At 45.4% G+C, this 27500-nt stretch overlaps 1 protein-coding gene across 1 annotated transcript in view; it reads right to left on the bottom strand.

Moving 5' to 3' along the window:
- The window catches only part of ca10a (carbonic anhydrase Xa), a gene marked incomplete at its 3' end in the record, with an annotated part of 87377 nt that overhangs the window by 1192 nt on the left and 58685 nt on the right, over window positions 1-27500 (bottom strand). The window contains exons 4-8 of the mRNA XM_083688077.1: window positions 13022-13207; window positions 7169-7264; window positions 3838-3910; window positions 1673-1827; window positions 558-732 (exon numbers count right to left, since the gene is read on the bottom strand). Coding sequence (XP_083544203.1) covers window positions 558-732; window positions 1673-1827; window positions 3838-3910; window positions 7169-7264; window positions 13022-13207 — 685 coding nt within the window. The remainder of the gene's footprint in view (window positions 1-557; window positions 733-1672; window positions 1828-3837; window positions 3911-7168; window positions 7265-13021; window positions 13208-27500) is intronic.

Genomic DNA, 27500 nt, shown 5'->3' with positions numbered 1-27500 from the left:
ACATCACAGTGTGGATAAGGCAGAGACGGAGGCAGACAGCACCCCATCAGTCACTAACAAACTGTTGTTATGGTCTGCTGTCCACCTTGTACTGCTGGTGATAGAGAAATACGAGGCTAGAGTTGTCTGGCTTGAGGACGGAAGTTGAACTCATACTGGAGTATTCATCCTCTCTCCTCTTACATTGTAATATGGAATAATCACATTTGACCTTAGTCTTATTTGGTCCAAGCAGGGCATTGGTAGTGACTTAACTAAATCAGCCCCACGTTGTCAGTGATAACATTAGACATAGGGGCTATGATACACCACATAGAGGTACAGTATGTACACCTGTATCAGGTGAAGGTGTAGATAGATACCAACACTGTAATGTCCCTAGCTAACAAAGTCACACTAAGTCACATGCATTCAATACAACTAACTCACACAAAGTCATTGTTGATGGATTTGTCCATAAATGCTCATTAAAACTGGGCTATTAGTATCTAACACGGTAATGAGGGTAACTAGTAGTAAAAACAAGATGGCGGAGGGTGTGGAGAGCAGTGTTTTACCTCGGTACTGGAGCTTCTGGGCCCTGTTGTTGGGGCAGTCCTTGCCCTGCATGCTGAAGTTAATGTTGGTGCGGATGCAGCGGTTGTTGAGCGGTTGGACCGGGCGAACGTTGTCACTCATGCTCAGGAATATCTGGGACGGCTGATTCTGACTCAGCAGGCGCAGGGAGTGCATCTGGACCGGAGAGAGATGAGAGGAGGAGGAGAGGAGACGGGAGGAGGGGAGGAGAGGGGGGAGGAGAGGAGATACGAGAGGAGACAGGAGGAGGGGAGGAGATGGGAGGAGGGGAGGAGATAAGAGAGGAGACAGGAGGAGGAGATGGGACGAAGGGAGAACAGAGGACAGGAAGTCGTCAGTAAGAGAATAGACAGTTTCTCACAGAAACAGTTCCATGCAATGCAATGATGCTCACAAATTTAACTGACAATTGTCATGTAGAAACGTTCATGGAAGAACAAATACTGTATATCTGGCCATAGTTTGGACAGCTTGTCAGTCAGGGGGCTGTGTATTGTTGAACAGTTCCCTTCTGGGACTTTGTTAGTAGACATCCTATGTTAGATGATTCAGTTCGTGTTGTGTATTGTGAACAAGGCACTAGCTTATTGTTTAGAAAACTGGGCCAGGTATAGTTCTGTTTTACTGATTTTCACCCACATGTGGCAGATTCTTTTGTTTAGACTCACGAGGAGCAGAGGTGGCTGTTTTGAATGTATTTAAGTTGTAGTAGGACAGTGAGGTTTTATTTTCGCTTTGGTTTTGTTTAAACAAAGATAGTTCAGTTCTAGCTCGCCTTTTAAGAGCTCTCTTTTGGTTCTATTTGTTTGTTTGATTTGAACAGCACCCGCAGGCCCTTTTTCCTTTGTAGTTTTGCCTCTTGCATTGTTACCGTTTTTACCTTAAAAAAAAGACTTTCTAAGTTCCTTGTAAATAAAATAACTTTAATTTACCAATCATTTACCAATCCATCTGGTTCTATGTTGCCTCCCTTACCCCTAACGAGCTGGGTTGTAACACACCTTTTAACACATTAATAATAACTGATAATAACAGGAATCCATGTGGAGAAAAAGGCCCTGTTCAGACAACTAAGTGAACTGGCGTTGACACCCACCTGCATCCGTGTGATATACACCGGCTTGTTCATCAGGATCCATGTAGCTGTCTCAAAGCACGGTGGGATAGTCATTGATCCGTCGTAGGTGATAAAACTCGAGGTGTCTGGGTAGATCTCCTCAATGTTCAGGCCCGTCAATAAATATGCATCATCTGGGAAAAGAGATGGCAAGGGTGGATTAGAGAGATGACATCTGGCAATGTCCTGTCAGCAGGCCTGCATTCATTATACATAGGATGCAATGTCCTCTGTCTAATACTGTAACTTCAGTTGAAAGACTCACAGCTCAGAGAGTATACCGCGCATATTGTTCTTGCAACGTGACATATTTCCCTTTCCTCATGTCAAGACGTATTATCACCTCCGCTCTAAGCAGAAGTGCGTTCATCACTTACATACGCAGTAATAGCTTTGCCAAATGCTTGTTTCATATTTAGCCCCTTTCCCTGTTTGACAGGTCGGTTGGTATTGCAACGCAAACCCCTTTTATGCAAAGTACTTCCCTTGTCAAGGCTGTAATTAGAACGACTGCATCTCTCTCTCTGTCTCTCTCCACTCTCTAGTAGCACACTCTAGTAGCACGCTCTAGTAGCACGCTCTCAATAACTTGTCATTGGGTTGGGCTGCTGTTGACAAATGGGTGGCAGGCGCACTTTGCTTATTGTGATAAGGTGGACGTAGGTGCTCCCGCTATGCTAATGCAGACTGCCGGTGAGTACAGCATTCACATTCATGGTGCATAGCCAGACTGCACTGCAAACATCAACACATTAACCAGCTCCTGCCCCAAAGGTAAGGGAGATAGCCTTAAGGTAAGACAAACAAATAACAAATCCATAACCCGCTAAAAATCAATCATCTTTATGACAGCATTACCAACACGCAAAAAAAACCTATATTGCAACCCTGGAATTCCAGCACACATATCAGGTATCTTTGATAGCCAGGCTGGCATAAATCATTATTTTTGGATGGTGTGTTTGCGGGTATGTGTGTGTGTGTGTGTGTGTGTGTGTGTGTGTGTGTGTGTGTGTGCATGTGTGTGTGTGTGTGTGTGTGTGTGTGTGTGTGTGTGTGTGTGTGTGTGCATGTGTGTGCATGTGTGTGCATGTGTGTGTGCTTGGGGTTCTAAAAATACATGCACTAGGCTTGCAGTGTTGCTGGCTATGAGAAAGGTATGCCGTAGGCCTCTTGGGGTAAGGGGGCGGTGTGTATGTGTGTGTGTGCGTGTGTGTGTGTGTGTGTGTGTGTGTGTGTGTGTGTGTGTGTGTGTGTGTGTGTGCGTGCGTGTATGAGGGAGTTCTGACAGCTGTCAGGGCCCACGCCTCTCTCTAGCTCCATCAACCCTCCCTCTCCTCTTATCAAACCCCCTGGAATCCCACTGACATCTCAGAGATCCCTCCCAAACACAAGGGACCACTGCCTTTATATAGGATCTAATTTGCTCCCTCATCATTAATCCAATTAATCTGGCTCTTTTTTCACCGTGGCCCCGGGCGATCTCTGCAGCGAGGTTGCCTCTCCAATATGGCCGCCTGTCTCAGGCTGGGAACCCTCTAGAGGAGGGATGTCGACTGCTGACTGCTTCTTAGAGACAAAACGATGTTGAGCAAATCTCACATAATTGTTGATAATCGTTTTTTAAATAAATTCGTCACGCATAGCTTGGTAATTTAGTTTTGAATAAATTAATGGGAAACTGGTTATTTTGCTTCTGTAAGACATTGTGAAGGCAGCGTGTTGGAATCAATTATGTTGTTGCTTTACCTGTATTCAAACAATAACAAGCCGGACTCCCCGCCACTCCCCGCCACCATCTGAAGGATGGGGCTGGAGAAATGTAACCACTCTCAATTTCATAGCCAGAGCTATGGATGCAGTGACTGACCATCCATGAGATCAAAATTATAGTTTTAACCATGTTTTTTAACCTATACAGTGTAAACCATTGCATTGTTTAAAAACAATGGAGGAAAACAATCTTATAATTTGGGTCAAACAGATCTAATAATCTGGGGTAAAACAGATCTAAGCTCATGAGGCACTTATAAGTTAAATTCTTCAAGAATCAATTGCTATATATCATTAATTTAAAAGTCCCAAAACGTATTTGACCAATTTTTGATTGCCACTTTAAGGTATATGAGTGCATTTTGACTTACTTTTATACGTTATTCTTGTGATGGTGTCTCTGTTCAACATTCGATTCAGGAATGAATTTGAAGTCTCAGCTATCTGGAATACAATTGGGAGAGAAACAGATTTAAACCCAGCAAGACACAGCACAATAAGTGAAATCATATCAAAATGACCAAAAATACATTTATTGTACAGTATGACACCAGTTCTTCTACTGTCTTTCTTGAAGTTTGTAAGAGCTAAACCCTAAAACGTCCCTAACTTGAACCTTTTGAGCAAATGCATCAAAAGCACCAATGCATGAGTTATGCAAGGAATGAGTTGTAGGCCAGAAGATGGGATTCGGCCCCATGAAGGTGTCCTAAGGAGTTTCCCTCCTTTAACAACCAGCATAATAGAACAGACCTGAACACCAGAGAGACACTCTTAAGAGCTTGTTCTGTTTTGACGCGGTCCTGTTGTTATAGTTATCTAAGGACTCAGGTGCCCAGAGTGGGCCTGAAACACTCTCACAGCTCCGGCTGCACTGCACACTCCCTGGGAGCCACCTGCTTAGTCCTCCATATGCACTTTTCACAACTCTTAATTGGCAAGACGTCTTGCGGGCAAAGTGATTAAAAAGAGATGTATGTCCCTCGTCGCAAGAACTCAAATTACTTCCTCTTTGACCTTCTCTTGAGGCAGGCGTCCTTACACGAGGCACTAACACTCACTATCTCTCTCCCTCTCTCTTTTTCTCTCTCTCTCTCCCCTCTCTCCCTATCTCTCTCTCTCTCCTCTCTCCCCCACTCTCTCTCTCTCCCCTCTCTCTCCCCTCTCTCTCTCTCTCTCTCTCTCTCCCCTCTCCCCCTATCTCTCTCTCTCTCTCCTCTCTCCCCCACTCTCTCTCCCCTGTCCCCTCTCTCTCTCTCCCCTCTCTCTCCCCCTGTCTCTCCTCTCTCCCTCTATCTCTCTCTGAGATGTGCTGCCGGCATTTTTTCTTTCTTTTTTTTTTATCCAGGAAGTAATTAGGGAGAGTTCTTTTATGTGTGAGGTAGAAATCCAGAGAAGAACAGTTGAGATGTTGATTTGACATATGGTGAGGCAACACACCTTGAACACACTCCTCATTCTGTCAATTACTGTACAGATTAAAGTGTTTTTTTTCTTCTTTTCTACTTCCAATCAAGCAAGAAAAAGCAATGCTATTCACACACTAGAAACTGAATGTGACTGAAAACCTCATTCCATTTACAATGTCTGACAATGACCTCCACCGTTGTGTGTCTGCTTCTCACACAGTTCCAGCCTTCTATTGCCATTTCCAATGCTATCCTATGCCAGCTAATACCACTTGGACCCAGAGGGGGACCTTCCTGGCAGTCTGAGTAATTGAAGGGCATCACAGTGTGTGCCTGCAGATATGAAGTGCTATAAGGTAGATATGCAGGTACTGGGAAAACATGAGTCACACAATTCTGAGAAAAATGTTCCTCTGTGTTGGTGAAGGACACCAACACTAATTGAGATAACGATGAGATGGGACTCGTCAGAAAGATACAGTAGTTAAACAAGCTACTTCAGTACTAGCTAACTACTGCTGCTGTAATGGTAGTAGTTAAGAAGCTACTTCAAACAAAAGACAGTTGGAGTTTACAGGCATGCTCAGTGAGAACAATGCAGAGAGGAATTGAAGTAGATGAAAGGTTAGTTGTGTAGGATCTTCTTTAACACAGTCATTTAAATTGCTTACTTCTCCATCCATGACGGTGTGTGGTGTCTGTGAGTGTGTGGGCGCTATGCTATTCCAAGACCAAATGGAATTTCACAGGAACTCAAAATGGCCACCCAATCTTCTCAACTCTGTTTCACATGTATCTGTGATACGGCTGAAGAACAACATCATCTAAGGATGACCATATCTCAGATGTGATACTTAGTTTAGTTTAGCTTAGTATTACAGCAACACCATGGTTGCGAGTTCATTTCTGCCATGAGGCCACACACTAAATGTACACTCTCCAAACACTTTATTAGGAACACTATTAATACTGGGTAGGGCCTCCCTTTATTAGAACACTATACTAATACTGGGTAGGGCCTCCCTTTGCTCTCAAAACAGCCTCAATTCTTCGTGGCATTGATTCCACAAGATGTTGGAAACATTCTTTTGAGATTCTGGTCCATGATGACATGATTGCATCACGCAATTCCTACAGATTTTTCAGGTGCACTTTCAAGCTGTGAACCTCCCATTCTACCACATCCCAAAGGTGACTGGGAAGGCCACTGAAGAACACTGAACTCATTGTCATGTTCATGAAACCAGTTTGAGATGACTTTTGCTTTGTGACATGGTGCATTATCATGCTGGAAGTAGCCATTACAAGATGGTCAGCAACAACACTCAAATAGGCTGTGGCATTCAAGTGCTTAACATTAATTAACATAATTAACAGGCCCCAAAGTGTGCCAAGAAAACATTCCCCACACCATTACACCACCTCCACTATGAGAAGGTGTACAGGTGTTCCTAATAAAGTGTTCAGTGAGTGTACATTAAAGCATGTACACAAACTGTAGACTCTTAAGATAAAAAAACATCTGCTAAATGGCCATGTATCTACAGTAGGCTTATCGTGGAATGAGAAAAGGGACTGAATGTGATTCAGCAGGTACAGAAGGCAGCACTGGTAAGGCCAGAGCTCCTCGGGCCAGGAACATACTGTGCCACAGACACTCTCCTATCACCCACACTCTTCAAGTGGTTGAACAGGAGGAGAATAGCATTAACCCGGGTCACTATGTCCTCCAGTTTGACTGACAGTGCCATTGACATTGGGGAGATAATTAGCAGCTAGCGCCTGAACTTTACTTCTTTAGCACGTACAGTGCTAGGGACACCATAGTCTTTCAGAGCTTTGCTCAAGAAGGCCAAGCTACAGAGAGAGCCTGGAGAACTATTTCAGGACCTCACACTTCAGCTCTGACAAACAGACAAGGAACACATTGTTTCGCTTCTCTCAGATAATTGGCTCACTAATTGTTCTTGAGATGCAAGTTCTTGACTTTCATTTATCTATCTGCTTTCAGAGGGACGGCTGTGTGACCTTCAATACAAAGGATAATTTGAAGCCGGGCACAAAGGATTACCAATATGGGGCTAACACAAACACAGGTAATCATGCTGTCAATCTGCCCACTGTTGTTGAGGTGTGATGCAATGCGACTGAATGCCAAGTCAAAAGGCCATATACACTTACAAAGAGCTAAAAGCTCATTGAAACTATACACTCACACTCTCATTGTAGTTTGAACCTGTGTACCTAGTGTACTAAGGATAACACTGAATACAACATGGAGGTGGATACTCACCTTCATGAATATAGACACTATCACCAATCCATTGGGGCTCTTGGCTGCCTCTGTGTAGTTTGTGTACAGCTCGTGGTTGTAGTGAATAAGTTGAACCTGGAGACAAAAGAATTACAGGAAAATAACATCATTCAGTGGATGCAATACAGTGTATTATGACTGGGGTCAGTAACCCTGTTTCCCAGAGGACTGCAGGGTGTGCAGGCTTTTGTTCCAGCTGTGCACTAGCACATACTGTAGAACTCAGATAATCAAGGTTGTGATGAACAGTTGATGGACTGAATCTGTTGTGATGAACAGTTGAACACCTGCACACTCTGTACTAGGGATTCGTCCAGGTCCTGGATTGAAGGATCGATGAGTCTTAACAACATTGTTTCAGTGATAAGCAGCTTACAGTACGCACGCTATTGAGTCATATTGACGTAGGTGTCACCTTAAGTGTGACTAACACTTCCATAGTTGTACATTTTGACGTTCTTAATGATGCTGTATTTATATGTGGGCTGGAAATGGCCCACTTTTGTGACCCGTGAAATAACAACTATCGAAAAAAGCCCACACTATTTTACCAGGAGCGACACTTGAAGTGTGCTATAAAACCCACATGAGCTGCGGAAAAGTTCCCGAACAAAATATATTTTGCGTTGTTATTATTACTAACCCTCGTACTAAATTTGGTCTATAAACAGGTTTGCAAAGAGCCTTCAGCACTGCAGTACGGCAGAATGTTCTTTCTGTTTAGAAGTCTAAACATATCTACTACCACAGCTACTGTTTCTGAACTTCAGACTCCACCGTTCTCTACCATCCTAACCTGGTTACGAGGTATTGAAACGTCAGATCTGTTCATATCTTTCCAGATATTTTATCCCTCTGCCTCACATTCTGTTCCCCTAGCATGAGGGTGGGAGGTATGTGTGTGTGGAGGGCAGTAATTATGAAATACTCAAACGGGGAACCGCAGAGCGACAGCTCTTCTGTAAACATAATCAGGAGAGAGGAAGTGATTAGGGCCAGTGTTGATTTGATTAGATTTTTAGGTGAGAGGCAGAGGCAGCCAGCACGGCTCCCAAACCCCCTCAGCAGTCAATTGCAGCAAGTTTTTGCAAAGCTAGAGCCTGGGTGAGCCACGAGAGAACTTACAGAGGCTGCCAAACACAACAGAGAGACAGAGGAGTCGGAGGAGAGCGGCTAAAGAGGCAATGAGAGAGATACTAGACAGACAGGATACGGGAGCACCTTGGTCACCTTCTGTACACGCTCACAAAACAATGAGTTCCTTCCAGAGTTCCAATCCTTCCCTCATCTCAGAGTCACGTAAACATTGCTCTGCTACTCTAAATCCCATGAGGCTGGAGGTGCACGGGCTGCTGACTGTGGAAACGCCAATGGAGAGAGAGAGAGAGAGAGAGAGAGAGAGAGAGAGAGAGAGAGAGAGAGAGAGAGAGAGAGAGAGAGAGAGAGAGAGAGAAATCATATTTACTGGGCGAAATACCCAAATGTGAAATCCTAGCAGCCACATTTTTGACTTCGTGCCACATCCTAAGGACAGCCAGTGGACCATAAACTTTGCAGTATAGCATAAACTGTTTATTGTTTGTTTTGTGTTATTTCCCTTATTAGCCTTTTAATATTTGCCTTTACTTTCTGATCGTTTTTACCTTTTTATTTTATGATTGTTTTTGATGCTTTGGTAATGTAAAGCTAGTAAAGCCAATTGAATTCAATTGAATTGAGAGAGAGAGAGAGAGAGAGAGAGAGACTGAAACAGAGAGAGAGAGAGAAAGAGAGAGACTGAAACAGAGAGAGAGAGAGAGAGAGAGAGAGAAAGACTGAAACAGAGAGAGAGAGAGAAAGAGAGACTGAAACAGAGAGAGAGGAGGAGGTGTCAGTGTTGACTAGCCAGCGAGAGACAGCGAGAGAGAGCGAGAGAGAACGAGTGAGAGAGAGAGGAAGAGAGAGAGAGAGAGGAAGAGAGAGAGAGAGAGCGAGAGAGAGAGAGAGAGAGAGAGAGAGAGAGAGAGAGGAAGAGAGAGAGAAAGAGAGAGAGAGAGAGCGAGAGCGAGGAGAGAGAGAGAGAGAGAGAGAGGAAGAGAGAGAGAGAGAGCGAGACTGAAACAGAGAGACAGAGAGAGGAGGAGGTGTCAGTGTTGCGTGCCCAGACAGTGCTCTCTAGAGTGGGCCTGTGACAGCCTCTTTATGGCGTGATGGCTGGCCCGGCTCGGGTTGGGGAAATATGAAGACAGCAAGTCGATAGCGGAAGAGAGGTGGACAGTGCTAACAGGGAGAGTGAAAAGCGCTGGGCTGGAACTGACTCCCTCTTCCTTTGGATGAATTGGAGCGTGTTCTCATAAAGCTAACACACAGACAAGCGCCGCGCTGCACAGGGCAATCAGGCTCTGATTACATTCAGAGAGCAGGGGAAGGAGGCATGGAAGGGCCACTGAACATAATCGCCAGTCTGGGTCCCTCTCTGTCCCTCTCTCTCTCTCTCTCTCTCTCTCTCTCCCTCTCTCTCTCTCTCTCTCTCTCTCTCTCTCTCTCTCCCTCTCTCTCTCTCTCTATCTCTTTGTCCCTCTCTCTCTCCCTCTCTCCCTCTCTCTCTCTCTCTCTCCCTCTCTCCCCTCTCTCTCTCTCTCTCCTTGCTTCTTTTTCGTCTCTCTCTAAATCACTCAGCAGAGATGTTAAAGCGATACGTGCAACATGTTCAGCGAGAAAAGTACAAATAAAAGAAGTTCTAAATGAAGAGGAAGGTATTGCAGGAGTAAGTGAAGAAATTTCTAAACGTCAGGAACAGTAATGAGCTTGATGGAATTGTCTCACTCTCATTTTCCATCTCGCCTGTTTTTATTCACATTGTGCATATAACTGCCCATGTTTTTTCCCCCTCCATCAATCAGAACGTGAAATGTGATTTTAATGAGCAGATTTACCTCTGTGCTAACTTAGCACTGCCGAAGGAAATTTTGTGAGCGGTGATAATTAGGAACCAACGAAGAAGATAAAGGGAAGATTAAAAATCTGCAGCAGAGGTTGTTGTTGTTTCGTTTTGTTACGTCGTACTAAACTGTCTCCCGTTATAACTCGGTGTTCCCTTCATTTACAGGGTATTGGAGTATTCATTCGTAGCAAAAACAAGACAACATTTGTCCCGAAAATGGTTAAAGTCTGAACTGAAATATAACACGATCTCTCAGTCAAAAAGACTTCTAAAGGCATTACGATGGGCTAAAACAAAAAAACTGAAGCAATTTGACTGCCTTGATCTATACTTTATTTGCAGCTAATTTTGCGGCATGAGACTTCATCGATGCATCTTGCGCTTGATGAATGAGAGGGCCTATGTCACACTCCAACAACGCCTCAGCCGGTTCCGTATGGCCAGTCCGACGTGTCAGCCTGATTTATATCATCTCTTTACAGATTATAGGTTCCTACACCACACCTTGCAGGAGAGGGGGAAAAACAAAGGCCTTGGGCTTAGCAAAAATAAGAGGCTCAGAATAATACCTGGAATATGTTAACACTTATTAAGTCCAAGGTGTTTCATTTTCGGATCGGGCTGTGAATCTGCTCTATGGGAGCAGAACCGAACACGCTGTGCATTCATTAACCCGGAGGTGTTCTGATGCTGGAGACAGATAGGCTGACACCCGTCGAGTGCAAAGAAAACCTCCAACGGCATCAGTGAAACACAATCTTTACAGAGTTGGAAACAAATGTGAGGAAGAAAGGGAGACGAGAATTATAAGATACAAAGAAAGTTCTAACACCTCTGCTTTGGAGAGCTAATGCTATAAATGTGATGCCCCCCCGCCCCCCCCCCCCCCCCGATTTCCCCCCGTCCCTCTCCACCCCCTCCCTCCCCACAGGCTGCTATTTCAGAGGGATGTTTTGCTTTTTAAGTTGTAATATTTTCTCTTTGTTCTCATTTCAAGGGCATGCACAGCCACCACTCATTTGCAGGAAGAACAAGAATTCTCCGCAGTTCCATTTGGAAACACTGAAGCCTGAAGTCATTGGTTTGGTTCCAAAAGGGACGGGGAAGATGGACGGGGTCGTCTTTGGACCGAAGCTATTTCGTCGAGCTTGGAGCACACGTCAAACAGGAGAACGATATGGAGAGCTGTGTGCAGCCTTCCTCTCTGGCCCTTAGTGGCTGTGCTGCATGTCTCACTCCGAGGTTTAATTTAAAGAGTGTTACACCCTCTGCTGCCTTCCTACCATTCCAGAGAATTAAGACGGCTAACTCTTTAATTAAAAAAAGATTCATATATGTACAGTATGTATGCATGTATAACTATACTGTATACCAGGGGAGGCTGGCACGTGTGTTGGATACCATTTCTTATCCCATTCCCTCCATTGCAATGAGCCCGTCCTCCGATTTCTACCTCCGCCAGCCTCCAATGATGTATACTATAACCTCCACTACAGTGCACTAAAGCCTCCATATCATGTCTTCTCCACCGTGTGCCCTTCCCTCGCTGTGTGCAGCAACACTTCGAGGAGAGTACATTGCGTCTCTTCTGATCACAAAGCCGAAACGCCTCTCTACGAAGTCTCTCCAGAGCCCTCCGCACTGGCGCCAAACAGCAACAACATATAAAACACAACGTTGACCAAACAGAGATGAAATCAAAACAAAGCCTCGGAGCTGTGAAGACACTGTGGCAACGTACAATAAACAGAGGAAGCCAACCTCCCTTGCTTGGGTCACAGCCCACGAAGCCCCAATGGACTCTAAACAGTTGTTTTATTATCATTTGAATGGAGCAGCCGCCGGGGGGAAAATAAATGATTATCATTAATTACAATGAATTTGCCTGTCAAGACCGCAATTATTGTGTTACCATACAAATTGGTTATTCGTATTACTGCGACGGTGGAAGGCAGCACTGTGAGTGACTCATGACTGTGCTAAATGATCAAGGCCACATCAGCTAATGGTTTGACTCTTCAACACACAGATAATTGAGATACCCCTGCCTGCTAGATCGTCATTCTCATATGCATTTTGGATGTGGTAAAACCCAGCATAACCTCAATGCTAAAAGGACATTTCAATTATCGAATCAAAAGGGTAATGCAATAAGTGCATTAGCAGGACTAGACATAGAAATGGTTTGGAAATCAGCCAATATCTTACTGAAAATGACGTTTGGCATCAGATTCAAGACCCTGGTGCTCGCCTACCGGGCGGCAAAGGGAACAGCCCCTTCCTACTTGCAAGCAATGGTTAGCCCCCAAACCCCTGCACGATCACTCCACTCTTCCACCTCAGCTGCCTGCCTGGCACCGCCACCTCTATGTGGATGCAGCGGCCGCGCCACTCGGTCACGGCTTTTCGCTGTCCTGGCGCCCCGCTGGTGGAATGAGCTTCCCCCCACTGTCAGGACTGCAGAGTCACTACCGATCTTCCGCCGTAGATTGAAAACCCCTCTCTTCAGGCTACATCTTAACAGTCCCTCCTAAAGACTTCTTCACCCCTACTACCCCCCCTGTACTAACCCTACCCCATACCCTAGAGACCTCTTCACCCCCACTACCCCCCTGTACAAGTTCTCTCCTGTTAATAAAAAAAATAAAGGTTAAAAATAAATAAATAAATAAAGGCTTCTGGCATTACGACTGCCAATGGCCCCTGGTATGAGCATTTGATTACTTTGTCTTATGATGACTGTTGGATAGATGATTCACTTACTTAAACAAATGTATTTGTTGTAAGTCGCTTTGGATAAAGGCGTCTGCTAAATGCCATAAATGTAAATGTAAATGTCAATGTGGCATAGTGATGTGATGTGTACTCATAGAGATCTGACCCCCCTGAACAAGCCCCTGGTGCCTCACCTCTCCAGAGAAGGCCTGTCCGTTCAGCAGGTGTTCAGACCCCTGGCCGTCCTCGCTGCCAAAGTGAAGCCGGATCTCCTCCAGACGCTGGCTGTATGTCATTGGTCCACCAGAGATGTTCACCAGGTGCTCCTTGTCCAATCGCAGAGAGACGTGACGGCCTGTGTTGTACATGGTCCCTCCCACCTGAGAATGGAATAAGGAACAGCCGTGAGAAATGTTATACAGAAACATCCGTGGTAAACACCTGGGGTTGCATTCAGAGGATAGGACCTCTTGGTGTAATGGACTGTCAGGGTTGCAGGTTCGAATTCAGCCCAACACCCATATATCACTGCTAAATTAGCCCCCCAACTCTATGGGACAGCAGTGACTTGAACCAAAAACCCTCTGATCTTATTGGTCTTACACCCCAATCATCTACTGTAGCTTACCCCAAAGGGGGGTGCCACTCCCTTGTGTTGTTGTTGCTCCATTAATCAATACCTCATTGTACATCATTCTGAGGCGATTCTGTGATCCACAGAGTAATAGTCTCAAGGCCTTGATTCAATTAAACACTAAGGCGTCTAAGTAAGACAGGCAATGTGTTCTTGAGGCTGCAGCCATTCAAATACGAAAAGAGTATCTGGAATGAGCGGGGAGGAAGATAAAAACAAAAGAGGAGTACGCCTTCAAAGGCTGAGACAGTCTGAATCAGCTCACAATCGATTGGATCTGAGGTTTTAAGGGGAAATGCGGCGATACAAGAGTACTGAATAACGATCTTTATCAGTTGATGTGTTTATTTATTTATATTCAGGAGTAGTTTCAAAGTGTAGCATTGATATTCTAGGCACAACTTGAGGAGGGCTTCTGTACCTCTCATGTTACGCTTTCTTCTCTCTCTCTCTCTCTCTCTCTCTCTCTCTCTCTATGGTTCTCTCTCTCTCTCCCATTCCTTTCACCATTTGCCTTAAAAATTATTTTCCACCTCCAAATTCGCAGAGAAAGAACTCTGCCCACACATTGTAAATATTTTATAGAACCTCTAAAAAAATCAATGATTTGAAAGGGGATAGAGAGAGAGAGAGAAAGAGAGAGAGCGAGAAAGAGAGTTTGTACACGGCTGGGAATCACCAGAGACCACAGAGAGAGAGGGTGCTTTGAATCAAGTGCCAAAGGCGAAAAAGGTGTATAGCAGAGACTGAGGTGGTACTGGGAGGTTTACCTACGTGGACAGTTACCTCGGGGGGCCTACCGGGCCCCTGAAGAGGCAGAGGAATCTCAGAACCCCCGAAACAATCCTCCTCACTCACAATTATTAATGAGGTAGAGGTTGAAAAGAGGAGTTTGTTATTGTGTGGCTTTCACTGCATTAAACATTAAAACACCAGCGCAGTACTGGAAGGAAGTGAAGGATAATCCGATATAGTTATGCAGCAATGCAAAGACATACTGTAGGATTACGCCGCGCAAATATAATTATAACAGCTCCGTGTTATAGCGTGAAGGGATCGCATGCCAAGTGCTTTTTTGGACTTATTCTATCCAATGTTACACTTGAATGGAGTACAGTGCATACATCGCACACAGAGTTGAGAATGACAGTTTTATCCAATATCTGTTCTTATGGCTGATTGCACCTGGCAGGATAACTGGCTGGAGGCTGGAGGCGGAGGCGAGGGTAGTGAAGTGTGGTTAGACCGGGGGAGAGGAAAAGGATGGGAGCAAAGAAAACATCCTTATGATTTCTAGATCTTTTTATTTTCTCCTCAGTTTCCTATGGTTCCTATGGCGATTATAAAAGGAACTCCCCTAATGGAAAATGAAAGACAGCGGGCGTGTTCGATCGAGTGATTAACACGTTCAATAGTGTTTGATGAGATAAAGCACTAATCTGTTAAGCTTATCTGGATTCTCTCCTGATGAAGTTTTCCTTCAAGAACGAGTCCTGTCTCTATAACTTGTCCCTAAGGATATGAATGATCTGGCACCTTCTGTGTTTGTGAGCACATCAGTGGCGGCATCTCAATAGCATCAAGTGGCTCCCTCGTCTCCTTCACTTGTCTCCTCTCCTTGATCTGCACTGACCTAATGTATGTGACAGCAACATGGTGTAGGTCTACCAGAAACCTGATCTGATCTTAACTGTCTATTGCTTCCATATCAGGGTTGGAGGGATAAAGAGAGGAAGCTACTCTAGGCTGTTAGGATGCACCCTTACGCTTACCCAAAGCCTCATGGAAAAACAAGTCATAACATCAAAAGTACCCCGCATCACAGAGTTTATTAGTATTAATGAATTCAAAATAACATGAGTAAATGCTTTGCTGCACTTTAATTTCTTAACTTGACAATTTTAACGCCTGTATAACTAATAACGTATCTTATCGCCATGGAGACCAGCCTTTTTATGCCCATATGGCTTTGAAGAGGGTTTTGGGGGGCTTTGGGGGACTTTAGGGGGCTTAGGCTCTCTATCGAGATATCATGCTGATATTAAAATAAAACACATGGATACAAACACACACAGACACACACACACAGACACACACACACACACACACACACACACACACACACACACACACACACACACACACCTACACACACACACACACACACACACACACACACACACACACACATATATATATATATATCTGGCTATTGGACACGTTCTGTCACTTCAGACAAGCGCTTGTCTTCAGGCATAATATAAAGTGACTCAGAACACAGCGTGACATAGACTTCAACATGGTGTGTTATTGGAACTGAAGTTCTATCTACTGTAGCAACTAAATCAAACTATCAGACGATATTCCAGGTGTGATGTCTTGGTAACTGACATTTCTGTGTTCTCATAGAAAGAAGGCAACATGTGACTGCTCTCATGGGGGAACACAACATAACAGGAGAACACAACAACCAGCAGTGCAGTAGGTGTTTGTACCCATAGGCAGGAGTTTGTGTGTGTGTGTGTGTGTGTGTGTGTGTGTGTGTGTGTGTGTGTGTGTGTGTGTGATCTCTCAACATACAGTGTTGAGATACCTGCTGAGGTGGACAGAACATTAGGTGGGTGGTGGAGAGAAGATAGGAGGAGGGAGATAATCCTCAAAGCACACAGGAGAAGTAACAGAGATGAGATAGACAGAGAGAGAGAAAGAGACAGAGGGGGGATGTACTGTAGGGTGAGCCCAAGCACTCACACAGAGCATACCACCTAGTGGGCGTCCTCAAGTGAACACTATTCAAAAGAATCCTCGACTCAAGTTCTCAAGTGCAAATTGCAAACTTCCCAGAAATGTGTTACCTAACATTACATCCCTTCATCTTTAACTGAACATCTCTCTCTCCATTTGTTCCATCAGCTCTAAACATGCTTTTAATTGGTTCGGCGATGCCGTCTACAAAGGAAGGAGCCTCAAAGGCCAATTGCACTGTGGAGGTGGTACTCCCTTAACAGGTCGTAATGATTGTAGAGGAGATATCACATTAGAGGTAATAGTTTTTGCCAAGGTAAAAAAGTAATAAAGGAGATTGCTGTCCATCTGGGGGGCTGACATTACCAGCCATGACACAACAGCACCATATTCTGGAACAACATCCTCCTAATGAGAAAATAGGAGTATCGTGGCATTCTAGCGGAAAACACACAGATCAATACGGTTGTGATACCCTGCTGCAGAATAAGGACGATTCCCACATGTTTTACCAGACTGCAACACATAGATAACGTGACGTTATATAGACAGTGAGTAATAACTGTATCTGTGCTCGGCTGTGTTTGGGGCAATACATCCTACATCATATGAGTAATATAAATATTATCTGTAGAAATATGTCAAAAGCATAATTAATACCAAGCTCAATGAAAATTGAGACCTTCCACGTGTACATACATCACGCACTGAGAGTAACACCATGCATGTTTTAGTCAATCATTAGCAGGTTTTTAGATTACATCTGGCGCACGATAGTCAAGGTGGAATCATAATGCATTTGATTATATGACAAGATTGCTGCTTTTCATTAAGGTGTGTGGGTGGGTTCGAGTGAGAGAGAGAGAGAGAGAGAGAGAGAGAGATAAAAGAGAGAGGGGAGAGAACGAGAGAACGAGAGAGAACAAGAGTGGCATAGTGTTGATTAATTAAACAATTGTCTATTTAGTTTTCAAAGGCCCACAAAACACCCTGCTCCTCAACGCAAGCGCTGTGAATAACTTCCAGCAATATGACGCAAAGCTTCTGAGCCCTTTAAAATAACGTGTGTCAAAAGGAAACCATAATGTGTCAAAAGGAAACCGGGATAAATGAATAAAAATTAAAATCATTTAACAACTCAAGGAGGATAAGCTATGATGGGGATAAGAGCAGAGGGATTTTTATGGGTCCTTAAAGAGAGACCGTGCTATGATGGTATTTGCCAAGTCGTATTACTCTGTGTGCGAGTACATAAACTACAGGAGACATCCACACAATCCCCTTCAGACAGTAACTGTTCTCATGTGTAAGTTTCAACCATGAAATGGCTGTTAAAACCAATGAGAGAAGGGAACAGCGATTAATTACACACAGTGTTTAGCATTATTAGGCTTCCATAATAAGGCCCTGCTGCCGCCGCCACGATGCTCAACGGCAAGAGTACTCCTGCTAACACTGTGGATCCACCGCTGAAGAGCCAAAAAGCACACAAAATCCAGAGAGCTGACAGCACATGCTCCTATACCGTATGAGTACTTCTCTAAAATGTCTCAAAGGGCTACTTTAAAACAGGTTTGCAAAGGGAAACATCCAAATTGCTTACATTACAAGTTTTTGAGCGAGTGCCTAATTGAAACGATCAAACTAAGCATATGTTTTCCGTCAGTTGGGTCAGTGTGGGAACGCCGCGGTTTTGATGTTTTGTCGAGATAGCATTTCTTTTTCTATTTCATTGTGATGCCAGAGTCTGTTGTCTCTCTGATTGTACATATGTACATATGTTGAGATGCTCATCTGTTAGAATGCAGCTTCAAAGAGAGATGACATACAATACTTTAAATGAGATGGCGAGGGAGGAGAAGCTCTGCCGGTCTGTACCTCTGTATCCTTCTGTCTCTCACCTGGCTTTTTCTTTCTATCCCTCTCGCTCTTTCGCTTTTTTCCTGTAATCCCTCTCTCCACACTACCCCCCCCCCCCCTCTCTCTCTCTTTCTCTCTCTCTCTCTACTTCCCCAAGTCTCACTCGTCTCACCTCAGCTCTTTATCCGCTCCCTTTCTCCCCCCCCACTCCTCCTCCCACCTCCCCCCCCCCTCCTCCCTCCCTCTCCTCTCCCCTCCCCCCTCCCTCTCTCCTCCCCCCCCCCCCCCCTATTCGTCCCCCCTTCCCCACTCGCCCCCCCTCCCTCTTCCTCTTCTCGCTGTGACCACTGAGTTGGTTGACTCAACCACTGGATACCGTGGATATGACTCAAGTGTCTCCTCCCCCGTAACCTAATTGTGTGCTGATTAAACGGTGGCATCTCACCTCTGTCTCCCAGGGCCCCTGTTTCCAACACCCTTGCCATTGTGAGCTCATCACTGTCTTTGTGAGCTCCCAGAGAGCTGACAGAAGGAACCAACACGTCAGATTCCATGTTTTGAATCAAATATAAGAACCGGGGGACAAATGGAGAAGAAAGCTTTCCTTAATGCCACGTCCCCGTCTAAGAACACTTGATTGTAATTCATATTCTACACTGGGCAAAGGTTCCAGTTGAGAATCATCTCAGCGGGGTTTTGTTGAGATGTCAGTCAGATCCAAGTTATTCTGATGGGAAAGGTTATAGAGAGCGAAAAACTAAAAAGAATCTTCCAGAACCCACTTTTGAAAGAAGTGCTGAGATCCTTTTTGACAACGTCTCTTACGAAAGACAAAAGAAGCAAATAGCTTTGATGACTGGCAGGTAACATGATAAATATTTGATGCTATTGATGGAGTAGTGTGCTCAGAATAAGAAAGCTCTTAATGCCCTGGCTTCTAACACAAAGCCTGAGAGAGCAGGGCCTTTGAACATTACACACAGCCTCCACACACCGCAATTAGTAAACAGGAAGCAGAAAGCAGACATTTAATATCATAAAGAATACTCTATATAAATATACCATATAGAGTATACACTCACCGGCCACTTTATTAGGTACACCTGTTCAACTGCTCGTTAACGCAAATATCTAATCAGCCAATCACATGGCAGCAACTCAATGCATTTAGGCATGTAGACATGGTCAAGACGACCTGCTGAAGTTCAAACCGAGCATCAGAATGGGGAAGAAAGGTGATTTAAGTGACTTTGAATGTGACATGGTTGTTGGTGCCAGACGGGCTGGTCTGGTATTTCAGAAACTGCTGATCTACTGGGATTTTCACGCACAATCATCTCTAGGGTTTACAGAGAATGGTCCGAAAAAGAGAAAATATCCAGCGAGCGGCAGTTCTCTGGGCGAAAATGCCTTGTTGATGCCAGAGGTCAGAGGAGAATGGCCAGACTGGTTTGAGATGATAGAAAGGCAACAGTAAATCAAATAACCACTTGTTACAACCAAGGTATGCAGAAGACCATCTCTGAACGCACAACACGTTGAACCTTGAAGCAGATGGGCTACAGCAGCAGAAGACCACACTGGGTGCCACTCCTGTCAGCTAAGAACAGGAAACTGAGGCTACAATTCGCATGGGCTCACCAAAATTGGACAATAGAAGATTGGAAAAATGTTGCCTGGTCTGATTTCTGCTGCAACATTCAGATGGTTGGGTCAGAATTGGCTCACTGGCCACTTTATTAGGTACAGCAACTGCGTGATGCTATCATGTCAATATGGACCAAAATCTCTGAGGAATGTTTCCAGCACCTTGTTGAATCTATGCCACAAAGAATTAAGGCAGTTCTGAAGGCAAAAGGGGGTCCAACCTGGTACTAGCAAGGTGTACCTAATAAAGTGGCCGGTGAGTGTATATACTACAGTATATACCTATCAGTCTGTTATTTCAATGTATTATACAGAATCTGAGGCTAAACCCCAGTGTTGACACTCCGTCACCAGCAGCCTCTGCAGTGTGTTGGCTGAGTGACAGCATGCAGGTGCGGAGTGGCATCCGTTAAGCCCCTGATTAAGACCAGGGCCATGCCAGAGAGATGACAACGCCACTGGGGCACAGTAGGAGCTGGCACTCTGGAACCCCTCCCGAACCACCATCTGTTACTGCTGCGACACACACACATCCATACACACACACACACACGCACACACACACGCACGCGCGCACAAACACACGCACGCGCACGCACACATGCATGCACGCACGCACACACACACACACACACAAGGAAACTAGGAAACACACAGAAATGTAGGTACACACACACACACGCACGCACGCACACGCACACGTACACACACACACACACAAGGAAACTAGAAAACACAGAAATGTAGGTACACACACACACACACACACACACACACAGACATATTCTCAAGCCAGCGCCAAATGGGGGTCCTGATGTCTCTCACACCGCAGGTGACAAATGAACACTTTAACACACCCTATCACCCAGCATGAGCAAACGAGGGGGAGGAGGGGGGGGAGGCCAGGATTAAATTAAATTAGCTGGAGAATGCTCCGGCCACTCACAGCTTTCCATTCCGACAGCTCCCATTCTGATTATGATTCCAGAGCAGTACATAACTATATGCCTGGAGTCTGGATACTTATCATCGTGTGGGGACCAGCGGGGACACGTGTATGTACCTGTGTGTGTGGGAGAGACATAGCCTAGCACAGGGCTGAGGTATTGTACATAACCTGCCTGGCAAGAACACAGCCTCACGCTCACTGCTCCATCTGTCCTTGCAGCTTTCCACAGGGTAAATTCAGCTGGAGAGAGTATTCTTCAGGTCTCATTAACAGTGTGTGTGTGGGTGTGTGTGTGTGTGTGTGTGTGTGTGTGAGTGTGAGTGTGAGTAGTGAGTGAGTGTGAGTGAGTGTGTGTGTGTGTGTGTGTGTGTGTGTGTGTGAGTGTGAGTGTGAGTGTGAGTGAGTGTGTGTGTGTGTGTGAGTGTGGGTGTGTGCGTGTGCGTGTGTGTGTGTGTGAGTGTGTGTGAGTGTGGGTGTGGGCGTGTGCGTGTGCGTGTGCGTGGGTGTGTGTGTGTGTGTGTGTGTGTGTGTGTGTGTGGGTGTGTGCGTGTATCCACTTCTGAGCGGCTAAGGAACTAATAAAACAAAGCCAAAGTACTGTAGCCAGTCGAAGTGGCCTCACAAATCGCTAATTAAAATAGCTTTACATACTTAGCATACTTTGACTCTATCAAGAAACAAGCTCCATACACAGATAGTTTGTGTAGGGGAGCGACATTTAAATACAGATAAATTATTCAGCTGACACCTTGTCGAAGAGCGCAAACTCATTATGGCTTAGCCTGGCGTACGCAAGTCTTCACCCAAAGAGCTTTGTCAACATTTAATCACAACCGTACACAATGCATACAGGAACGCCTCCCTTTGTTGTGCTGCCTCTTGCTTCTCAGAGCCTGACTTATTTCAGAAAACGAAGGGAGGAAAAAAGCAAAAAGCAAAAACAAAATGACTCTCCTCCGAAGACCAAAGTCTTGATAATGTGTCTTAAAATAGGAGTGAGAGCAGGAGAGGACGCCCACAGACACTCAGCTCTCGGGTTCTTTGGGCTTGATTTATTTATTTTGTTTGTGGTGAAGACAGATCCATGGGGGATAGTGGAGAGGGGAAAACCCTATCTCTGGCTCCGGGCCTTCGCAGCAGGCAGCAGTAGCTCTTCCAGGACTGCGTGTTCTCTAGATTCTAGGTTCTGTTTGTTGTGGGCTGGGTCGTGTGCCACTGCAGAGGACAGGTCTCCTGGTCTGGGTTGCGTGAGGAGTAACACAGTAGAGGCTTGTGGAGTCAACAAAACGGAACAACAGTATATTTTACACAGTAGGGTTTATTTGTGGAGTCTTCACTCACCTCACCTACTGGAACAGACAGAGTAGGAAACAAAAGTAATAGAAATTCCAAACAGGATAACCTTTGCTTTTGATAAATGCAGTAGACAGCAAAGGGATGGAGGACAAGAGATGAAGTTCAGAGATGCTGCTGAGCTTTGTGTGGTGCATAACGAAAACGCACCAATTAGAGACCTTCACCATGGTGAGAAACGAACAAAATGGAAGAAAAACAAAATGGAAGACTGAAAAAAAGAGACACAGGAAGAAGGGAAACCTTCAGACCCCTCAACGTCAATAAAGCTTTTACTGTGGCCACCGCTGCAGGCAGGGGATTTCAGACCTTCATGATTTTACACAACTGTTACTCCTGCACTCATTATTACAATGGAAGCCGACAAAACAGACTCTCTGAAACTTTAAAAATGTTGGAGTTTCTTTATTCTGTGGTTTTAGTGGTATCCACGGACTCCACTTTCATGTCTGGAGGGCTTGTTTGAACACTAGCCTCACAGTTATTTATTATCTCTTTTCTCAGACAAACAAAGCCCGATGAGAGAGATAAAATATGCAGAATGAAAAGACTTCCCAGACTGCTGAATCGTGAGGTGATTCACATACACACACATACGCGCGCACTCACACACACACACACACACACACACACACACACACACACACACACACACACACACACACACGCAAACACCTTCACAAAGAGCAATTTGAACCGGTGAGATGCCCTTTTCTAAATGGTTTGTATTGTAGAGGATCAAACAAAGATGGACCAGGACCAAATGGACCTGCCCAGTTTCTCTCGTAGCATATTTCATCGCACTCTCAGATTAACTATTCCTTTTCAACAGGGCCCACGGTGGTACAACTCAACCTGTTACCTGATATTGTGTGATTCTCCCAGCCAGGAACTGTGAGTTATGTGGAGCCAGACACGGCATAGCCAAAGCATACGCGGCTGCAGCACCCTGATCCTGGAGAACCACCGGGTGTTCGGGCTTTTGTTCCTGTCCAGTCCGGTACTAACACACCTGATTCAACCAATCAGCTACTCATCAAGTGGAATCAGGTGTTTATCAGTAGCCATGGTAACTCACTAAGTAACTCACTAACTGCCAAATCATTCTGGAACACTCACCTCCTAGTGCCAAGTGTTTTATGTGGTATTTCAAGACCCTGGTGCTCAGATTCAAGACCCTGGTGCTCGCCTACCGGGCAGCAAAGGGAACTGCCCCTCCCTACTTGCAAGCAATGGTCAGCCCCCGGTCACGGCTTTTCACTGTCCTGGCGCCCCGCTGGTGGAACGAGCTTCCCACTGCTGTCAGGACTGCAGAGTAACTACCTATCTTCCACCGTAGATTGAAGACCCATCTCTTCACGCTACATCTTAACTGTCCCTCCTAAAGACCTCTTCATCCCCACTACCCCCCTGTACAAGTTCCTCTACTGTAAATAAATGAATAAAAAAAATAAGTCTTCCTTCTTCTAGCGTTGTGACTGCCAATGGCCCCTGGTCCTAGCATAGATTTATTTTTCTTATGATGACAGATTGATGATTCACTTACTTAGACAAATGTATTTGTTGTAAGTCGCTTTGGATAAAGGCGTCTGCTAAATGCCAAAAATGGAAAATGTAATGTAAATGGTATTTACCTACAGTAGCAACAATACTTTGATTGCAGCATCATCATTTGTGGAGGGTTGTGCAGGGTTTGCAGGGTTGTGGAGACTACTGAGACACACAGATGAGCAGGAAGAGTGCAGGTCAATACCCTGCAGACATTCACTAATGGCAAAGCTAATGCTGGGTCGATGTGTGGTCGCCTGGTAGCATCCCCGATATTAGCGCGAGTAGCTAGTGATTGAATGGAGTTGACTGCAGCGCTAATGTCAATCAATGGCTGGTCAATTGGCAGCTGAAAGTCCTCACTTTCAGATATCTGATACTAAGGAGGTCGTGGTACTTATCAATGAACGATAGCTAGCACTGACAACAGGGCTAGCCTTGGTTTAAAGATGTGTTGGATGATACTCGTGAACTGTCCTGACCGTTGCACAAATAGATCTGGTGAGATAGGGGTTGCATAAAGAGTTAAGAGTTAGTTTCATTTATTGTTTGGGAACTTCCATGGTTAACAAGGCTAAAATGATCTGACAAGACGATCTTTAGTATAATAGAGCTTGGCGTTCCTAATTGAACTCTATAACCCCCCCCCCCCTCCCCCCAATGCAAGACAATACCAAATCATTAACTTTAAACCAGGGAGGCTATTAGCCCTTAATGAGCATTGATACCTTGACTGAACATGGTTTAGTTGATCTAGTGTACATCTCACACCAACAACACCAACCCCTTCCATCAACTGCAACCCCCCCCCTCCCCCACCTGCCCCCCACCTACCCCCCCTCCCCCACCTGCCCCCTGCCTACCCCTCCTCCCCCACCTGCCCCCCACCTACCCCTCCTCCCCCAGTCTCTGTAGCATTGACCATTGTTGGCGTGTTGTACTCTCTTTGAGCTCAAGCAGCTCCCCCGCTCTTTGTGAGATAAAACATCAATGCCGTCTTTTGGAGGAGTGCACTGAGGGACCAGAGGGAAGCTTTGAACCTGTAAAACCGTCCTGTGAATTACTCCAAAATCAATCTCCGTAAAAACCACAGTGCGATACACACACACACACACACACACACACACACACACACACACACACACACACACACACACACACACACACACACACACACCCCTGAGACGGCGCCAATACGATGATGCTAAACTGGCTGAGACGCATTCGCCACACCAGGATAAAGCTAAATCATTACCACACACACTCAGGCAGAACCGAGTGTGTCCGGGACACTGTTACAACACCCTCCATTTTGTGTCACATAGTTTCCTTGGTTAGACTCAGAGAGGAGGAAGGGGAGGGGAGGGGAGGGGAGGGGATGGAAGGAGGGAGGGAGGGAGGGGAAGAATTGAGGTAAGTAATGTCACAGAAGCCTATGGGAAATCTCTGTGCTCCTGTTCTCTCTACCTTGGCTGTCAGAGGCCCTGATCATTACTCTCTCTAAAGCTAACAACCCTCCCCCGCCACTGTAGAGCAGGCACATGGAGTCTAGGAACTCAGCAGTGTAGGTTGTAGGAAACAAACATAGGAGACAGACATAGGAGACAAACAACCAAATGAGTTAACTTCCCAAACTGTCCCATTTTGTGTGAGTGTGTGTGTGTGTGTGTGTGTGTGTTTGTGGGTCACTCTCTCTCTTTTTTTCTCTGTCTTTCTCTGTGTCTCTCTCTCTCTCTCTCTCTCTCTCTCTGTCTCTCTCTGTGTCTCTCTCTCTCTCTCTCTCTCTCTCTCTCTCTCTCTCTCTCTCTCTCGTCTCTGCAGTACTTGCCAGTGTCTCTAATAAGCCAGCTGTTCCCATCAACCACTCAACAAGCACACGCACACACAAACATACACACATGCACGCACACAAACACACATACACACACACACACACACACACACACACACACACACACACACACACATACAAACACAAGCACAAGCACACGCAAATGCAAACGCAAACGCGCACACGCACACGCACACGCACACAAACACACACACCCACACACACACACACACACACACACACACACACACACACACACACACACACCGACTGACCCCCCTCCCTTTCCTGGTGTGTACAGCTGCTGCATCTGACAGGCTGTTCTCCAGGGCAACGTAGATGACATGTACAGGGGAAAGGAGGTAGGGGATGCTGGGAGTTGGAGTCAAACACTGTTAAACTCTCATGATTGGACGGCAATACACTGGAGATCTTTTCACAGTGTGATGTTAAATCAGCTGTGAGTCTGTGGCGGGCCTCGTTATGCAATAGAATATAAATCAGCGGATATGTAATCTAGGACAGTGGTCCCACATTGTAGGTCAGATCCCACAGGGGGGGCCACAACCGGTTCCCTATTGGTTAATAGTTCCAGGCTGGCATACTGTTTCATTGATTTGGTAGGTCATCAGAAAACTTCAAAAAAGGCTTTCCGTGAGTCACTTCAACATGTTTGAGAGCCACCATTCTAGACGAACAAAATCATCATCAGAATCATCAGAAAAAGATAAGAAAGGAAAACATAACATAACCTCCCCCTCCCCAATGTAACAATAATTCTCTTTAACAAAGAAACAACAGACACCATCCCACACCAGAGTCTGAAATCCTAAAAGTAATCACAGAGTCAAAGGGAGTTTTATGAAAGAGAAAAGAAAAGAAAAGTGTCTTTTTTCTCTTTCTTTTCCCTCCGTTCCATTCGGCTGGTCTCCATTGTAGCGGATCATGGATTAGTCTCTGAGTACGGATTACAGAGTGGGCAGTAAAGATGATTAAAGACTCTTCCAATATTCTGCCTTCAGAGTGAGAGAGGGGGGAGAGAGAGGGGGGGGAGAGAGAGAGAAAGAGAGAGAGGGGGGATGAGAGAGAGAGAGAGAGAGAGAGAGGGGGGGGAGGGATGAGAGAGGGGGAGAGAGAGAGAGGGGGATGAGAGAGAGAGAGAGAGAGAGAGGGGGGGGGTGAGAGAGATGGGCAGGATGAGAGACACAGAGGGAGGGAGAGAGAGGGAGAGGGGGGAGAGAGAGAGAGACAGAGAGAGGGAGAGAGAGGGAGAGGGGGGAGAGAGAGAGAGAGACACAGAGAGAGGGAGAGAGAAGGAGAGGGGGGGAGAGAGAGAGAGAGACACAGAGAGAGGGAGAGAGAGGGATGGAGAGAGAGACACAGAGAGAGGACGTTGTGTATATTTCAACCTGTCCAACTCTGCTCACTTACAATTATATCACTGATCCCTGTTCATCGGATTTTACAAGCTTAACACAAAAAAAAAGAAAAGAAAAACACCAATCTGATCTCATACACCACTATCTGTTTGTGCTCGTTATAGGTCCTGAGTAGCAAAAGAGAAAAAAAAAAAGAGAGACTATCATTGTTTTAATTTCCTCTCTTCCGATTTCTCTTCACTTGCTTTCCTCCATCTCTCTCTCTATCTTGGGATAAAGGGGGACGGGGTGAATTCCGGGGAGTCTAGTAGGAGGCGGGGTGCCAAGATGTTCTGCGAGAGAGTCTTTGAGCCGTGATGGTATCTTGTTTCTCTGTAGTGCTGCAGTGACGGGTGCGCTGGCGGTGCGGCTGTTGCCTTGTGTGAGGCCATTTTGGGGCAATGTGTGCATAGTGTAAAACTCTGAGACAAAGTAACTAGCTGAGACAGAACGGCAGAGTGGGCCAGGGAGGACTGTGTTTATCATTAAGATAGTTAATTGTGACCCTTTTGGTCTTGCCTTAAAAACAACAACGTCTTATAGCAAGTACAACTGCAGTCATTGTGTGTGTGTGTGTGTGTGTGTCTGTGTGTGGTGTGTGTCTGTGTCTGTGTCTTTGTGTGAGGGTGAATGTAAAGCGTACGTTTGTGAATCTGTGTGTCTGGCAGTTGTGTATGTGTGTTCGTGT

Source organism: Argentina silus, assembly GCF_951799395.1.
Source record: "Argentina silus genome assembly, chromosome: 16".
NCBI classification, from domain to species: domain Eukaryota; kingdom Metazoa; phylum Chordata; class Actinopteri; order Argentiniformes; family Argentinidae; genus Argentina; species Argentina silus.
This window is presented reverse-complemented; position numbering and strand designations above follow the sequence as displayed.